General features: G+C 37.7%; 1 protein-coding gene across 1 annotated transcript in view; it reads right to left on the minus strand.

Moving 5' to 3' along the window:
* SHB (SH2 domain containing adaptor protein B) overlaps positions 1-18,167 on the minus strand; it is a 476,823-nt gene that overhangs the window by 280,199 nt on the left and 178,457 nt on the right. The window contains exon 2 of the mRNA XM_053702707.1: positions 920-1,040. Within this exon, the coding sequence (XP_053558682.1) occupies positions 920-1,040 (121 nt within the window). The remainder of the gene's footprint in view (positions 1-919; positions 1,041-18,167) is intronic.

Raw genomic sequence — 18,167 nt, forward strand, 5'->3', positions numbered from 1 at the left:
GAGTATGTGTTAAAGGAAAAAATTACAAAAGGCTCTGTTGCGTTTGCAAAAATATATTCCAGTGAAATTCAAAAGTAAAAGTTGAGGTAACAGACAGGCATTAGGATAGCAGGTCAAACGCGTTTCATATATGCTATTTTACTTCATCAGTGACCATTGTATATATGTATATATGTATGTATGTGTGTGTTTGATAAATATGCGCTGTTGTACAGTCACTTTAGTATCAAACAGATATTGTGATTTGTGCATTCCAAAGAAATAATATAAATCCAAATTAATCTTTGTTTACTTGATAATTGCTTATATACAAGTACACTATGTATATTTTCATTTCCGTATTTGCTCATCACATTATAAATTATTATAAAAAAATATAAAATGTTTTCTCTTTTTTCAGTCCCATAACACACAAATTACGCACATGTATATTATATACATATATTTTTATAATTTATCTACATATATACACTATATATATATATATATATATATATATATATATACACACACACACACATATATATATACATACACATACATATATATATATATTTATATATATATATATATATATATATATATACATACATACATACATACACACACACACACATATACATATTACAAGCACATTCCCCAACTTAATAAGAGCAACAGGGAACAGCAGGTCGAGTAATTATATTGGAAAAAGCATTATCACTGAATAATCATCTTGATTTGAACATTAAAAAAAGGATAAACAGGTGCATGCATAATCCATCAGTAAATAAAGAAATAAATAGGATTATTTTGTAAAGTGCTATGTTTTGATAACTATAAAAAGGTATTTAGGGTTGATTTATGTAAAATAAAGGTGAAATAAATATACAGACTACTATACATGTGCAACACTAATAGAAAATGCATGCTCTCTTACCTGTCATCAATCGCTGGGCTTCATAAGGTTCCATGTAGCCATTGTTCTCTGGAATTATTCCTTTGTTCTTTTGTTCATTTTTGGCATCAAATGGATCAGAGTAATCATCAGCTATTTGAAGCTAAAACAGACAAAAAAAAACATTTTTTTATTTATTTTTGTTTTTAAATGGATGCAATATCACTATAACATTGGTTAGAATAAGTTAATTAGCTAGGGAATTCTACCCACACCTAGGGCTTTAAAATAAGCAGGCTTTGTCTGCAGCATGTCTTTGAAATACAAGCAGGGGATGCAATGCAGAATTTTAATGCTGCTTCTTACCAAAGGGTCTGTGCAGCTGACTGCAATATTTATTAAGGCACAGATGCAGAGGGAAGGAGAGCTAATAAAAGTAAAAACATTATAAGATTGGCTTTCCAGGCATATCTATTGATAGGTATCATTTATGTTTTTTTAAATCTTCCACAAATTATATAGAAAAAATCATTTATGTATAGAAACTATGTGAAGTGCTCTGTGAATAGTTATGGTTTGTGAGATAAAGAGGTGATATTATCTTAAATTTTTTTTGCTATACACTTGAAATAAAAACTTGTGTACAATAAAATGGAATGTGTGTTTAATGAAAGCTATAGTGAATAGTCCTTGATGGCAATATTGAAAAGACAGACATTTTTTTATTTTCATCTTTAATATATATTTACATTTTATGTTAGTGATTTAAAACTATTTTTGCTCCTATTATTTATGGGGGTATTGCTGTCCATCAATATAGCCGTGGGGGTTTTGCTCATCAAGTCAGTAGACTGTACCAGCTGCACATAGACAAAATGTACAAACAATGATTTAAATAACTATTGTACAGGTTTTAAACTACCTTTGACATTGCTATATTACGCACAACCCTTGTTTGCAGTTAGTCACTCTTTAAAGCAGGGATTGGGAACCTTGGCCCTCCAAAAGGTTTCAGAACTACATTTCCCATGATGCTCAACTGGACTTCAGATTGCCTAAGCATCATGGGTAATGTAGTTCTGAAACATCAAGAGTGCCAAGGTTCCCCATTCCTGCTTTAAAGGGACAGTTTACTGTAAAATTGTTTTCACTTGAATGTGTTCCCCATGACTTGTTATACTAACTGCGGTGTAAAAAAAAAACAAAACAAAAAAACGATGAGAAATTGCTAATTTATGCTTATTTTTGCAAAACAAATAGCTGGATTTTCTCTATGAAACCAATGCCCATCAAAATAAGATAAGCTTGCAGACAGATCAGATCTTGTTAACTTATCACTGAAATGCTTCCCTTTTCATCTCTGTCTCTGTACAATACTTAAAGGGACGTTAAACATTTTGAGATGGTAATATAAAATGATAAATCGTATTTAGAAAAAAAAAAATTGCAATTTATTTTCATTATTTATTTTGTCCTCTTTTGTTAGTTTTTTAGTTCCTGTTAGAAATGAAAGTGCAAAATACTGTTATATTCCACACAGCCATTGGCGGCACACTCTAGTGACCTATTTATAACTGTCCCTAATTGGCCACAGCAGAGAAGGTAACCTAAGTTACAACATGGCAGCTCCCATTGTTTTATAGATACTAAAACTTTACACTTATTTTGTCACTATTTAAACATCAAATAAAACTTAAAAAATACATCTACATATTATTCTTAGACTATTCTTCTTCTTTGGAACATATTAAAGGAGAGAAAGTTTTAGGGTAAACTGTCCCTTTAATATGTATTCCTAATTGCACTCAACAAAAGAGGTAATTTAAAGAAAACCTCGATTTCAATACCATGGTGCCCATAACTTTATAGAAACTCACAGGAATTGTAACGCTCACAATTTTTAGAGCTAAATTAGAAGGACTACACATAATTTATAACAATTTATATTATGATTAGATCCAACACAGAAGATGTAATAAACACAATGCAAACTAACAGCAAATAAACACATCCATTAAAGGGACTCTTAAGTCAAAATAAACTTTTATGATTCAGAAAGAGCATGCAGTTTTAAGACACTTTCCAATTTACTTCCATTATCAAATTTTGCACAGTCTTTTTATATGCTCATTTTCTGGGGAACAAGCTCCTACTGAGCATGTGCACAAGCTCACAGAATTTATGTATACTAGTCTGTGATTGGCTGATGTCTGTCACATGATACAGGAGACCGGAAAATGGGAGAAAAAACATAATTTATGCTTACCTGATAAATTCCTTTCTTCTGTTGTGTGATCAGTCCACGGGTCATCATTACTTCTGGGATATAACTCCTCCCCAACAGGAAATGCAAGAGGATTCACCCAGCAGAGCTGCATATAGCTCCTCCCCTCTACGTCAGTCCCAGTCATTCGACCAAGAATCAACGAGAAAGGAGTAACCAAGGGTGAAGTGGTGACTGGAGTATAATTTAAAAGATATTTACCTGCCTTAAAACAGGGCGGGCCGTGGACTGATCACACAACAGAAGAAAGGAATTTATCAGGTAAGCATAAATTATGTTTTCTTCTGTTATGTGTGATCAGTCCACGGGTCATCATTACTTCTGGGATACCAATACCAAAGCAAAAGTACACGGATGACGGGAGGGATAGGCAGGCTCATTATACAGAAGGAACCACTGCCTGAAGAACCTTTCTCCCAAAAATAGCCTCCGAAGAAGCAAAAGTGTCAAATTTGTAAAATTTGGAAAAAGTATGAAGCGAAGACCAAGTTGCAGCCTTGCAAATCTGTTCAACAGAGGCCTCATTCTTAAAGGCCCAAGTGGAAGCCACAGCTCTAGTGGAGTGAGCTGTAATTCTTTCAGGAGGCTGCTGTCCAGCAGTCTCATAGGCTAAACGTATTATGCTACGAAGCCAAAAAGAGAGAGAGGTAGCAGAAGCTTTTTGACCTCTCCTCTGTCCAGAATAAACGACAAACAGGGAAGAAGTTTGGCGAAAATCTTTAGTTGCCTGCAAGTAGAACTTGAGGGCACGAACTACATCCAGATTGTGTAGAAGACGTTCCTTCTTTGAAGAAGGATTTGGACACAAGGATGGAACAACAATCTCTTGATTGATATTCCTGTTAGTGACTACCTTAGGTAAGAACCCAGGTTTAGTACGCAGAACTACCTTGTCTGAGTGAAAAATCAGATAAGGAGAATCACAATGTAAGGCTGATAACTCAGAGACTCTTCGAGCCGAGGAAATAGCCATTAAAAACAGAACTTTCCAAGATAACAATTTTATATCAATGGAATGAAGGGGTTCAAACGGAACACCCTGTAAAACGTTAAGAACTAAGTTTAAACTCCATGGCGGAGCAACAGCTTTAAACACAGGCTTGATCCTAACTAAAGCCTGACAAAAGGCCTGGACGTCTGGATTTTCTGACAGACGCCTGTGTAACAAGATGGACAGAGCTGAAATCTGTCCCTTTAATGAACTAGCTGATAAACCCTTTTCTAAACCTTCTTGTAGAAAGGACAATATCCTAGCGATCCTAACCTTACTCCAGGAGTAACCTTTGGATTCGCACCAGTATAGGTATTTACGCCATATTTTATGGTAAATCCTTCTGGTAACAGGCTTCCTAGCCTGTATCAGGGTATCAATAACCGACTCAGAAAAACCACGTTTTGATAAAATCAAGCGTTCAATTTCCAAGCAGTCAGCTTCAGAGAAGTTAGATTTTGATGTTTGAATGGACCCTGTATCAGAAGGTCCTGTCTTAGAGGTAGAGACCAAGGCGGACAGGATGACATGTCCACTAGATCTGCATACCAAGTCCTGCGTGGCCATGCAGGCGCTATTAGAATCACTGATGCTCTCTCCTGTTTGATTTTGGCAATCAATCGAGGAAGCAGCGGGAAGGGTGGAAACACATAAGCCATCCCGAAGTTCCAAGGTGCTGTCAAAGCATCTATAAGAACCGCTCCCGGATCCCTGGATCTGGACCCGTAGAGAGGAAGTTTGGCGTTCTGGCGAGACGCCATGAGATCTATCTCTGGTTTGCCCCAACGTCGAAGTATTTGGGCAAAGACCTCCGGATGAAGTTCCCACTCCCCCGGATGAAAAGTCTGGCGACTCAAGAAATCCGCCTCCCAGTTCTCCACTCCCGGGATGTGGATTGCTGACAGGTGGCAAGAGTGAGACTCTGCCCAGCGAATTATCTTTGATACTTCCATCATTGCTAGGGAGCTTCTTGTCCCTCCCTGATGGTTGATGTAAGCTACAGTCGTGATGTTGTCCGACTGAAACCTGATGAACCCCCGAGTTGTTAATTGGGGCCAAGCCAGAAGGGCATTGAGAACTGCTCTCAATTCCAGGATGTTTATTGGAAGGAGACTCTCCTCCTGATTCCATAGTCCCTGAGCCTTCAGAGAATTCCAGACCGCGCCCCAACCTAGTAGGCTGGCGTCTGTTGTTACAATTGTCCAGTCTGGCCTGCTGAATGGCATCCCCCTGGACAGGTGTGGCCGATAAAGCCACCATAAAAGAGAATTTCTGGTCTCTTGATTCAGATTCAGAGTAGGGGACAAATCTGAGTAATCCCCATTCCACTGACTTAGCATGCACAATTGCAGCGGTCTGAGGTGTAGGCGTGCAAAAGGTACTATGTCCATTGCCGCTACCATTAAGCCGATCACCTCCATGCATTGAGCTACTGACGGGTGTTGAATGGAATGAAGGACACGGCATGCATTTTGAAGCTTTGTTAACCTGTCTTCTGTCAGGTAAATCTTCATTTCTACAGAATCTATAAGAGTCCCCAAGAATGGAACTCTTGTGAGAGGAAAAAGAGAACTCTTCTTTTCGTTCACTTTCCATCCATGCGACCTTAGAAATGCCAGAACTAACTCTGTATGAGACTTGGCAGTTTGAAAGCTTGAAGCTTGTATTAGAATGTCGTCTAGGTACGGAGCTACCGAAATCCCTCGCGGTCTTAGTACCGCCAGAAGGGCACCCAGAACCTTTGTGAAGATTCTTGGAGCCGTAGCCAATCCGAATGGAAGAGCTACAAACTGGTAGTGCCTGTCTAAGAAGGCAAACCTTAGATACCGGTTATAATCTTTGTGAATCGGTATGTGAAGGTAAGCATCTTTTAAATCCACTGTGGTCATGTACTGACCCTTTTGGATCATGGGTAAGATTGTCCGAATAGTTTCCATTTGAACGATGGAACTCTTAGGAATTTGTTTAGAATCTTTAAATCTAAGATTGGCCTGAACGTTCCCTCTTTTTTGGGAACCACAAACAGGTTTGAGTAGAACCCTTGTCCTTGTTCCGACCGCGGAACCGGATGGATCACTCCCATTAATAACAGATCTTGTACACAGCGTAGAAACGCTTCTTTCTTTATCTGGTTTGTTGACAACCTTGACAGATGAAATCTCCCTCTTGGGGGAGATAATTTGAAGTCTAGAAGGTATCCCTGAGATATGATCTCTAGCGCCCAGGGATCCTGAACATCTCTTGCCCAGGCCTGGGCGAAGAGAGAAAGTCTGCCCCCCACTAGATCCGGTCCCGGATCGGGGGCTCTCGGTTCATGCTGTCTTTGGGGCAGCAGCAGGTTTCCTGGCCTGCTTGCTCTTGTTCCAGGACTGGTTAGGCTTCCAGCCTTGCCTGTAACGAGCAACAGCTCCCTCCTGTTTTGGTGCAGTGGAGGTTGATGGTGCTCCTGTTTTGAAATTCCGAAAGGGACGAAAATTAGACTGTCTAGCCTTAGCTTTGGCTTTGTCTTGAGGTAGGGCGTGGCCCTTACCTCCTGTAATGTCAGCGATAATTTCTTTCAAACCGGGCCCAAATAAAGACTGCCCCTTGAAAGGTATATTAAGTAATTTGGACTTAGAAGTAACATCAGCTGACCAGGATTTTAGCCACAGCGCCCTACGTGCCTGTATGGCGAATCCTGAGTTCTTAGCCGTAAGTTTGGTTAAATGTACTACGGCCTCCGAAATGAATGAATTAGCTAGTTTAAGGACTCTAAGCCTGTCCGTAATGTCGTCTAGCGTAGATGAACTAAGGTTCTCTTCCAGAGACTCAATCCAAAATGCTGCCGCAGCCGTAATCGGCGCGATGCATGCAAGGGGTTGCAATATAAAACCTTGTTGAACAAACATTTTCTTAAGGTAACCCTCTAATTTTTTATCCATTGGATCTGAAAAAGCACAGCTATCCTCTACCGGGATAGTGGTACGCTTAGCTAAAGTAGAAACTGCTCCCTCCACCTTAGGGACCGTTTGCCATAAGTCCCGAGTGGTGGTGTCTATTGGAAACATCTTTCTAAATATTGGAGGGGGTGAGAATGGCACACCGGGTCTATCCCACTCCTTAGTAACAATTTCAGTTAGTCTCTTAGGTATAGGAAAAACGTCAGTACTCGCCGGTACCGCAAAGTATTTATCCAACCTACACAGTTTCTCTGGTATTGCAACGGTGTTACAATCATTGAGAGCTGCTAAGACCTCCCCTAGTAATACACGGAGGTTCTCCAATTTAAATTTAAAATTTGAAATATCTGAATCCAATCTGTTTGGATCAGAACCGTCACCTACAGAATGAAGCTCTCCGTCCTCATGCTCTGCAAGCTGTGACGCAGTATCAGACATGGTCCTAGTATTGTCAGCGCACTCTGTTCTCACCCCAGAGTGATCACGCTTGCCTCTTAGTTCTGGTAATTTAGACAAAACTTCAGTCATAACAGTAGCCATATCTTGTAATGTTATCTGTAATGGCCGCCCAGATGTACTAGGCGCCATAATATCACGCACCTCCCGGGCGGGAGATGCAGGTACTGCCGCGTGAGGCGAGTTAGTCGGCATAACTCTCCCCTCGCTGTTTGGTGAAATTTGTTCAAATTGTACAGATTGACTTTTATTTAAAGTAGCATCAATACAGTTAGTACATAAATTTCTATTGGGCTCCACCTTGGCATTGGAACAAATGACACAGATATCTTCCTCTGAGTCAGACATGTTTAACACACTAGCAATAAACTTGCAACTTGGTTATAATCTTTTTTAGCAAAAACGTATTGTGCCTCAAAGAGGTACTAAACGATTAAATGACAGTTGAAATAATGAACTGAAAAACAGTTATAGCATCAAACTTTAAAAAAACACAACTTTTAGCAAAGGTTTGTTCCCATTAGAAAAATAACAATAATTAAATTTGACATAAAAATTACAGAGCAACGTTTTTATTCACAGTCAATATAAAATTCTCACAGCTCTGCTGAGAGAATCTACCTCCCTCCAAAGAAGTTTGAAGACCCCTGAGATCTGTCAGAGATGAACCGGATCATGCAGGAAATATAAGAGTAACTGACTGGAATTTTTTGATGCGTAGCAAAGAGCGCCAAAAACGGCCCCTCCCCCTCACACACAGCAGTGAAGAGAAACGAAACTGTCACAATTAAAACCAAACAACTGCCAAGTGGAAAATAATGCCCAAATATTTATTCACTCAGTACCTCAGAAATGCAAACGATTCTACATTCCAGCAAAAACGTTTAACATGATAAATACTTATTAAAAGGATTAGTGACTTTTAACAGAGTAGTTCCGGTGAAATACCATCCCCAGAATACTGAAGTGTATACATACATGTCATTATAACGGTATGGCAGGATTTTCTCATCAATTCCATTCAGAAAATAAAAACTGCTACATACCTCAATGCAGATTCATCTGCCCGCTGTCCCCTGATCTGAAGCTTTTACCTCCCTCAGATGGCCGAGAACAGCAATATGATCTTAACTACTCCGGTTAAAATCATAGTAAAAAAACTCTGGTAGATTCTTCCTCAAACTCTGCCAGAGAAGTAATAACACGCTCCGGTGCTATTGTAAAATAACAAACTTTTGATTGAAGTCATAAAAACTAAGTATAATCACCATAGTCCTCTCACACATCCTATCTAGTCGTTGGGTGCAAGAGAATGACTGGGACTGACGTAGAGGGGAGGAGCTATATGCAGCTCTGCTGGGTGAATCCTCTTGCATTTCCTGTTGGGGAGGAGTTATATCCCAGAAGTAATGATGACCCGTGGACTGATCACACATAACAGAAGAAAATACATTTTGCAGATAAAAAAAATAATCTACTGCTTATTTGAAGTTCAGTGTTAAATGATTACCTTTTTTATTAAGCATTTGTTAATTATGCAATTCTACTGCATTTAGTGGTCTTTTAATTCCCACTAAATGTACTTCAGTGTGGAATTATCTAGCTATAAGAACACATGTAAGAAAACTTAAAAAAAAATGCACACAATAAAACTTTTAAGGGTTGCTGTTGAGCCTTGTTTATAAATTATTGTAATATCATAATAGAAACAAATGACTGTAATTTGTGCAAAGGAATAGCTGCGAGTTTCCTGCAAATGTCTAGCAAGTGTGGAGTTTATTTAAAAAAATGTGAACCTTTATAACTTAAAAACACAACATTTAATATTAAGTACAGTAGGAAATGACACTTTAATGATCAGCTGGGTATGCACCTCTGTATATGCATTTCATTTCTAAAACCCTTTCTTCACACAACCCAGAGAACTAATAGCTGTCTATAAAGAATGTTAGCCAGCAGTGAGAATTGGAACATTGTTAAACAAAAAAAAGCCATAAGCAAAAGGCATTTCTGTGCAAAGGTGAACAAAAGATTTGTTTTTTTGTTTTTTTAAAAAAGAAGCTGTAGCATGAACATTTTTATTCAGGCAATGAAATTATAATACATAGAGAAATAAAACTCAAAATTAAAAAAGAAATATGTTTAAGCATAATGAAGGGGGGGGATCACTAGAAGCGAACAAAAACAATGCAGTATACAATCATTAGGTATTTTGCTTGCATTTCCTGTTCCTTTGCACCTTTTTAACACTGCATTCTAATGCACACACAAAATAAAAGGTTTTAAAAATATTTATGTGTCCAGCAATTATGGAAAGGCTTTGAAAATACAGAGTACAGGGTCACACCACTTAAAAACCCTTAGAGATGTCTATCTTATATGCTTCGCCGTGGCCAATTATGCATGAGCTTCTGTACTTCAGTAATTACTGTGTAGAACACTTAAAGGGACACTCAAGTCAAAATTAACATTTTCATGAGTCAGAGCATGCAATTTTAAACAACTTTCTAATTTACTTTCATTAATGTCCACAGTCTTTTTATATTTACAATTTTTGAGTCACCATTTCCTACTGAGCATGTGCAAGAATTCACAGAATATACGTATATGCATTTGTGATTGGCTTTTGGCTGTCACATGATACAGGGGGAGTGGAAATAGACATAACTGAAATTCGTCAGAAAAAAATCTAAAATTCCTTTGAACTTCAGACTAAGCGCTATTGAATTGTCTTTTTATCATGCATTTGTTGATTATGCAAATCTACTGTATTTACTGGTCCTTTAAAGGGACAACATACTGAGGCAAGCAGCTGGTAAGAGTTCATTGTATTCAAAGCACCTACATGAACACATTTTCAAATAAGCTGGGCTTGCTTTCTCCCACCCCCAATGGGAGGGTCATTTAAAAGGATATTCCATTTTCTCACTGTTTAACACCTGCAGCGTATACCACGTACATTTCTACCCCAGATTGCAAACTGCAGGTAGCTTGTACAATATTGCTCCCCTCATCTTGGGAAACAAGTTACGTGAGAGCAGGGCTTGTCAGTTATCCCTGTCAGAACAGTCTAAGGGGATTTTAATCTGCAGGACAGAGTTTAGAAAGCAGCATTTTAAGCTGTTGCTTCATAAATCTCAGTTAGAGGCTTGCATAAGCGCTCCTACAATCAATAGGGGTATTCACCTTTTGATAAATCTGCCTCTATGTGTTTGACCCCCTGTAAAACAGTGTGACCATGGAAATTGTTGCATGGTTATTTTTCATAACTTGCATAATATATACATTTGACAGTATTTACTTAGATATAATATATTTTTGAAGGCATTCTCAGCAACCTTCTGTAGTCATAATTTTCTACTTCTGTGTCTCCCTCCTTGTCTTTCCTTGTAATCCTAGTGATCCTCACTCCAACCCTTGTGGGTTTCTCCTCGTCTTAAAACTGTGCACAGTTATTGGGTAAAACTGGTTGCCATGGAAATAATCACTGAGCTACAGAGTCTAGAAACTCTTATTTTAATAAACAAATAGAACCTCCATGAAAGGAGGTGTCTTATTTGCCAGACTATAGGGCACCTGGGCTGCACTTGTCTATTACTATAAATCCATGGGATCTCCATTGGCACAATTATCCATTCTTATGTTACCTATATAACATATAATGACAATGGGCCATGGGACCATCTAATTGGTCGTTAGTAAAGGGAGGGACCAAGTTGAAATCAACTTTAAATGTATTCTAGTGGGGAACAGGACTTAAAAAAGAACTGGTCTCTAGAGACATGGAAGTCTAATTTAGCTATGGGTCTCTCCTTTTCACATAATGCCATTCTGAAAGAAAACTACCTCAAGGTAGCGTTCAAATGGTATATTTATCCAACTAGATTTGGAGGTTCAGAAGGACCCTCTCTGAATCCTTGCTACAGAGTTTGTAATAAGAGGGGGACGTATTTACACATGTGGTGGGAGTGTGGTAAAGCGAGAGAAATTTGGGAAAAAACGTCAGAGCTTCTCAGTGCAATATTCCATAAACACATCATATTATCTCCTGAACACGCTCTGTTACACTTCCCGATTCCCAGCATTCTAAAACAACACCAAAAATTAGTAATGACCGTTTGTACAGTTGTTAGGATCAGCATCGCACAGTATTGGAAATCCACACCCACAAGTTTCAATTTATCGGAAAAAAAATAATCCACCATTACGAAATGGCTATCTTAGCAGCAGAAAATCTAAATATGAAAGATGAGTTCATTACACAGTGGGAACCATTCATTATGTATCATGAAGCCAAGAGACGGAGAGGTACAGAGACCTTGTAGCGAAAATCACACATGTTTATGGGAACTTAGGAGAGAGCCGGGACAGATGCCGATTACCGATCACCCGCACCATTTAGGTGGTATTTGTTTTTATTTTTGCTTAACTAATGCCTATAATTTTTGTATTCTTCCCTGAGCCTGAACGAGTACCACATTTGTGGGCCCTGGCTCGCAACAAGATGATGATATGAAAACCATGGACTATAGAGGAAGAATAATTAGACCATAAAACTGTAAAGGTACATTTAAAGTGGACACTACTGACATTTTACTAATTATATATCAGCCAAATCTAAAAGCTTTTGAAAGACGTCAGAGAAGGAGGGGTCAGGCGGCCATTTCAAAACTGCAAGATGCGATCTAGTAAGTTTATTTTCTGCCAAAGTTTATTTAGATGGAAATTTGGCTACAGTTTACTGTAAAGATTGTTATTTAACTAATCTAAATAAGTTACAGTAATTTTTGGGTTGACTGTCCCTTTAACATCCTTTTTATTGCAACTGTTTTTTTTAATAGCCAATTTCCACTTACCATTTGCCTTATGTGAAGGAGCCAATCTGGGCTTTAGTCTACAGACAACAAAGCTAGTCATAAAGTTAGTACAAAGTAAATTGTTTTGCTGTTTTCATCAGTTAAATCTAATTTAGGAAATATATGTAGCAGAGTTAGCTTGAGAATTCAGCAGGGTGCATTTTAGGTTCTGAGAATTAGAAAATCTATTTTCAGAGCTAAATTATATAAAAAGGGGGCAAAGTAAATAATTAAGGTATATTGCAAAGTTGTTGCATTATGCACATATAAACAGTTTATATAAAAATCTCAAGGTGTTTACTGTCCCTTTAATGGCAGAGCCCTTACAAAATAAAAGGTTTTAATGGAAGTGATCAATAATTCAAACATCATTCAAAGTTGGTTACTCTAATGGCACGTTGCCTTATATCACTAAAATAATCCACTATAGGACAGTCAAGCTCTGAAATACCAGGCAATCCTCCTCTGAAAGAGGAAAATGGCCAACCAAAGAAGATCCTTCTGGCTTCCTGCGGGCCTTATTGGTGAGGTGCAGCCATATCCCACTAGGCACATTGGGCAAGCCCACGTCTGGTTTCCCCCCATCACCCTTAGGGAGAGAGTTTCCTTAGGGTCAAAATACACATATACAAGACAGAGAAGCACGCAACCAGGAACGAACAACTGCTCAAAGACTTGTTCTCTGGCGGGTCACCAACTGGGAGCATCCTCTATTAGCCCAATTGTGCCTTTCTTTCTATTTTTTTTCTATGTATGAAAATTACTCTAAGGTATTCCTAAGGGTAAAAGGGGAAACCAGACGACCCCTTGCTCACATGCAATAGAGCAGTGATGGTGAACCTTGGCACTCCAGATGTTTCAGAACTACATTTTCCGTGATGCTCGACTGGACTTCAGAGTGCTTAAGCATCATGGGAAATGTAGTTCTGAAACATCTGGAGTGCCAAGTTTCGCCATCACTGCTCTAGAGGGACGCAACGGCACCTCACAGACGAGGCCAAAGTGTACATAGGGCGTTTTTTGTTTTCTCTCATTTAAAAGGAGAGTTGCCTGTTTTTTCAGGGCTGTATTTTGGCAGGATCAGAATGATATGCTGCTACAGGATAGTTCTCCTTTGTAAAAGGCATAATGAGCAACAAGAGACTGCACCCTAAATAGCAGTGGCCTTGAAAAAGGAAAAAAGCACATGTTTTCCAGCTTTTGTTCTGCCTCAGTTGAGTGTGTCTCTCTGTTTTCTTTTCTGTCTATATATATATATATATATATATATATATATATATATATATATATATATATATATATATATATATATATTAACGTATACCAACAACACCCATATTTGGTAAGAGTCCATTAAAAAATGATTGTATGCACAACTAGTCTTACTCTACTTTAATGTAAATAGAATACAAAAAATGTAAGTAAAAAATAAAAGCTATTTACCCAAGATATATAAACTAGTACTGCTTAGATAGCTTCATGCAATATTCTTTGTGTAAATCAGTGTCACACAACCTGAAGGCATGGAAATGTGGCTCTTCTCCAAAAAAAAAGTCACGTTACCCTTCACTCTTTCACAAACCACAAAAACCATAAATCCAAAATTCCTTTTGTTTTTTATTCAGATGCCTATTAGGAAAATCTGTATTGACATACTGTACTGAAATCCAGTGAAGAAACTGACTCTTATTATTGGGTGTTGCAACAATGTATACCACAAAGTAGCCTGATTTTGTCAGATAATGTTTGTCTTGTATTATGCAATTTTACTTATGTGTGGGTGCTACAGACACAGGTTTTATCTGAATGCGTTTATTAGACTATAAAACAACATAGGAGTGACATTCTAAGAAATGTATATTATGTTTATGTTTATTAATTTTAAGTAATGCAGAGATACAACCCAAGAGCAGAACACTAGCATACATACTGCTACATCTACACTAAATGCTATGCAATAAATAGCCAAAATCATTTCATGTGCAAGATATGCAAGTCTAAAAAGAAAAATAAATTGTGAGGATTAAGGAAACATATCATAGGTGGATAGATAAAATGTATTTATGTGCAACATGGTCAATAGTTTGTAAAAAGTATAGAGGCAACTATCAAAAAACAATTAAAAATGAAGCTTTAATGAGTCAAAAAAAATGTGTGCAGATGGAGGGAATCCCCAAGCTCTTTCTTCCACTGCTTTGGTCAACATCTTGTGGCATTATGGGGTTTGTAGTCTTTTATGCATCTTCCAGTTAAGAGCATTGCTTACAACAACAGGAGCTTGTAGTGACAATTATCAGCACAGTCTTAGGGGTCTATTCATTAGAAGGTGAATTTAAACATCTCAATTCCTGCCATTAAAGGGACACTAAACCCACATTTTTTCTTTCATGATTCATATAGACCATGCAATTTTAAGCAACTTTCTAATTTACTCCTAATATCAAATTGTCTTCGTTCTCTTGCTATCTTTATTTAAAAAGCAGTAATGTGATGCATAGGAGCCGGCCCATTCTTGGTTGAGAACCTAGGTTATGCTTGCTTATTGGTGGGTAAATGTAAGCATTGAATAAGCAAGCGCTATCCATGGTGCTGAACCTAAAATAGGCTGGCTGCTAAGATTTACATTCCTAGCTTTTAAAATAAAGATAGCAAGAGAACGAAAAAAATGTGATAATAGAATTAAATTAGAAAGTTGCTTAAAATGTCATGCTTCATCTGAATCATGAAAGAAATAATTTTAGTTCCGTGTCCCTTTTTCTGTATTATGAAGGGCCAAACCCAATGAGTGTCTCCCAGCACAATGCATGTGTGTAAAATTATGTGTACAATTCACCTAAAATAGGAGAATTGCAGGTGAATTGTATGCAGCATTAACTATTATTAACTAACTCAGCTCTTCTTGCAGGAAATACTGACTGGATTGGGCCTTGATAATGCATAGTTAAAGATTTAAAAATTCACCTCTTTGTGAACAGAACCTTTGTGAGTGAGGCGTCTTGCAGATAAGTTTGCACTAAGAATGCACAATAGCAACAGAACGTTTACATGAAATGCTATGAATAGTAAAACAACGTAAAACCAGCTATCATTGCATAACACTGGCATCCTGGCACAAACACATAACAAAAAACAAGCAATTGTAATAAAGATTCAATGGAAAATGGGAACTTTGCTCACAAATCTATAACTGCAATATGTGATGGAAATATGTATTCTATAATTGACAATAAAAAAATTATATGAAACCCTAATGTTTCTATTTTATTAATCTTCGTAAAACAATGTGTCAGGTAATTGTTATTCAGTTATGTACTGAACTGATGACTAATTTTACACCAAAGTTCTATACAATTATCAACATGTTTTTTGTTTGTTTTTAGACAAGTGACTGGATTCAATAAGTATTTTATTATAGAATGCCACACTTTAGTACAGGCAGTAAACACGCAAGAAAAAAAAATATTATTGAGGAGTTGCTGCCAAATTTTCCAATACAACCTTGATGTCTGCAAATACATAAAGTTGACTTATAGGCATAATACCATGATACTACACTCAACATCTCATGCAACCTAAATCCTGCTGATCACGGTCGAAATACAGCCTACATAGAATTATATTATAAAGAAAACATTAACTTTTCATACAGTTGGTCAAATTTTGCTATGCTTAAAGGGACACTAAACGCACATTTTTCTTTCATGATTCACATAGAGCATGGGATTTTAAAGAGACAGTCAACACCAGAAATTTTTTGGTTAAAAAGATAGATAATCCCTTTATTACCCATTCCTCAGTTTTGCATAACCAACACACTTATAATAATACACTTTTTACCTCTGTAATTACCTTGTATCTAAGCCTCTGCAAACTGCCCCCTTATTTCAGTTCTTTGTACACACTTGCATTTTAGCCAATCAGTGCTCACTTCTCGGTAAATTCAGGAGCGTGAGCTCAATGTTACCTATATGAAACACATGAACTAACACCCTCTAGGGATCAGAATGCATTCAGATAAGAGGAGGCCTTAAAGGTCTAAGAAATTAGTATATGAACCAAGGTTTAGTTTTCAACTAAGAATACCAAAAGAACAAAGCAAAATTGGTGATAAAAGTAAAGTGGAAAGTTGTTTAGAATTACATGCCCTATATGAATCATGAAAAATTTTTTGGACATGACTGTCCCTTTAAGTAACTTTCTAATTGATTCCTATTATCAAACTTTCTTCATTCTCTTGGTATCTTTATTTGAAAAAAGTAGGATTGTAAGCTAAGGAGCCAGCACATTTTTGGTTCAACACCCTGCAGAGTGCTTGCTGATTGGTGGCTACATTTAGCCACCAATCAAGCTTGCGCTACCCAGGGTGATGAACCAACAATTGTCAGACTCCTAAGCTTACATTCCCGCTTTTCAAATAACGATATTAAGAGAACGAAGAAAAATTGATAATAGGAATAAATTAGAAAGTTGCTAAAAATTGCATGCTCTATCTGAATCATGAAAGAAAAATGTGGGTTTAGTGTCTCTTTAAACATCCTGTAAACATTATTTAATGGTCTCATATAGGATGGTGTAACTCATCCAACAAGAAACCTGTGTGAAACGCTCATTTTCAAATACTTATACCTTGAAAATTTGAAGTAAAAATGTGTGTAGAAAACAAAATTGTTTCAATGGAGCAAAATAACAAATTTTAGATGTTGCTTTTGTAAATTCTGCTGCACCAATCTTCACATCATCGGGCAGAGAAATGGTTCCCATGAGGTATAGTGTTGTTAGATTGCCGATATAACACTTTAAAGTTACATTATGTCAATGGTTTGCAGCTCTTTCATAAATAAACTTTAAAACTCTGAGCTCTCCACAAAAAAAAAATGAAACTTTAGTTGTTAAAATGAAGATCACCTGTGGTGTCATTACTATTGTAGATGCTCTTGCATACAGTGGTGAGGGTGCATACTTTATATAGGACATGAAAGTGATTAAACACACAGTCAGATCCAGAGCAGAAATACACTTTTTTGACCTAGAGGAACACATCTGGTGAGCTAATGACAAAAGACATGTGTTGAAAAACAGAATTTATGTTTACCTGATAAATTACTTTCTCCAACGGTGTGTCCGGTCCACGGCGTCATCCTTACTTGTGGGATATTCTCTTCCCCAACAGGAAATGGCAAAGAGCCCAGCAAAGCTGGTCACATGATCCCTCCTAGGCTCCGCCTTCCCCAGTCATTCGACCGACGTAAAGGAGGAAAATTTGCATAGGAGAAACCATATGATACCGTGGTGACTGTAGTTAAAGAACATAAATTATCAGACCTGATTAAAAAACCAGGGCGGGCCGTGGACCGGACACACCGTTGGAGAAAGTAATTTATCAGGTAAACATAAATTCTGTTTTCTCCAACATAGGTGTGTCCGGTCCACGGTGTCATCCTTACTTGTGGGAACCAATACCAAAGCTTTAGGACACGGATGAAGGGAGGGAGCAAATCAGGTCACCTAGATGGAAGGCACCACGGCTTGCAAAACCTTTCTCCCAAAAATAGCCTCAGAAGAAGCAAAAGTATCAAACTTGTAAAATTTAGTAAAAGTGTGCAGTGAAGACCAAGTCGCTGCCTTACATATCTGATCAACAGAAGCCTCGTTCTTGAAGGCCCATGTGGAAGCCACAGCCCTAGTGGAATGAGCTGTGATTCTGTCAGGAGGCTGCCGTCCGGCAGTCTCGTAAGCCAATCTGATGATGCTTTTAATCCAAAAA

Source organism: Bombina bombina, chromosome 2 (genome assembly GCF_027579735.1).
Source record: "Bombina bombina isolate aBomBom1 chromosome 2, aBomBom1.pri, whole genome shotgun sequence".
NCBI lineage: Eukaryota > Metazoa > Chordata > Amphibia > Anura > Bombinatoridae > Bombina > Bombina bombina.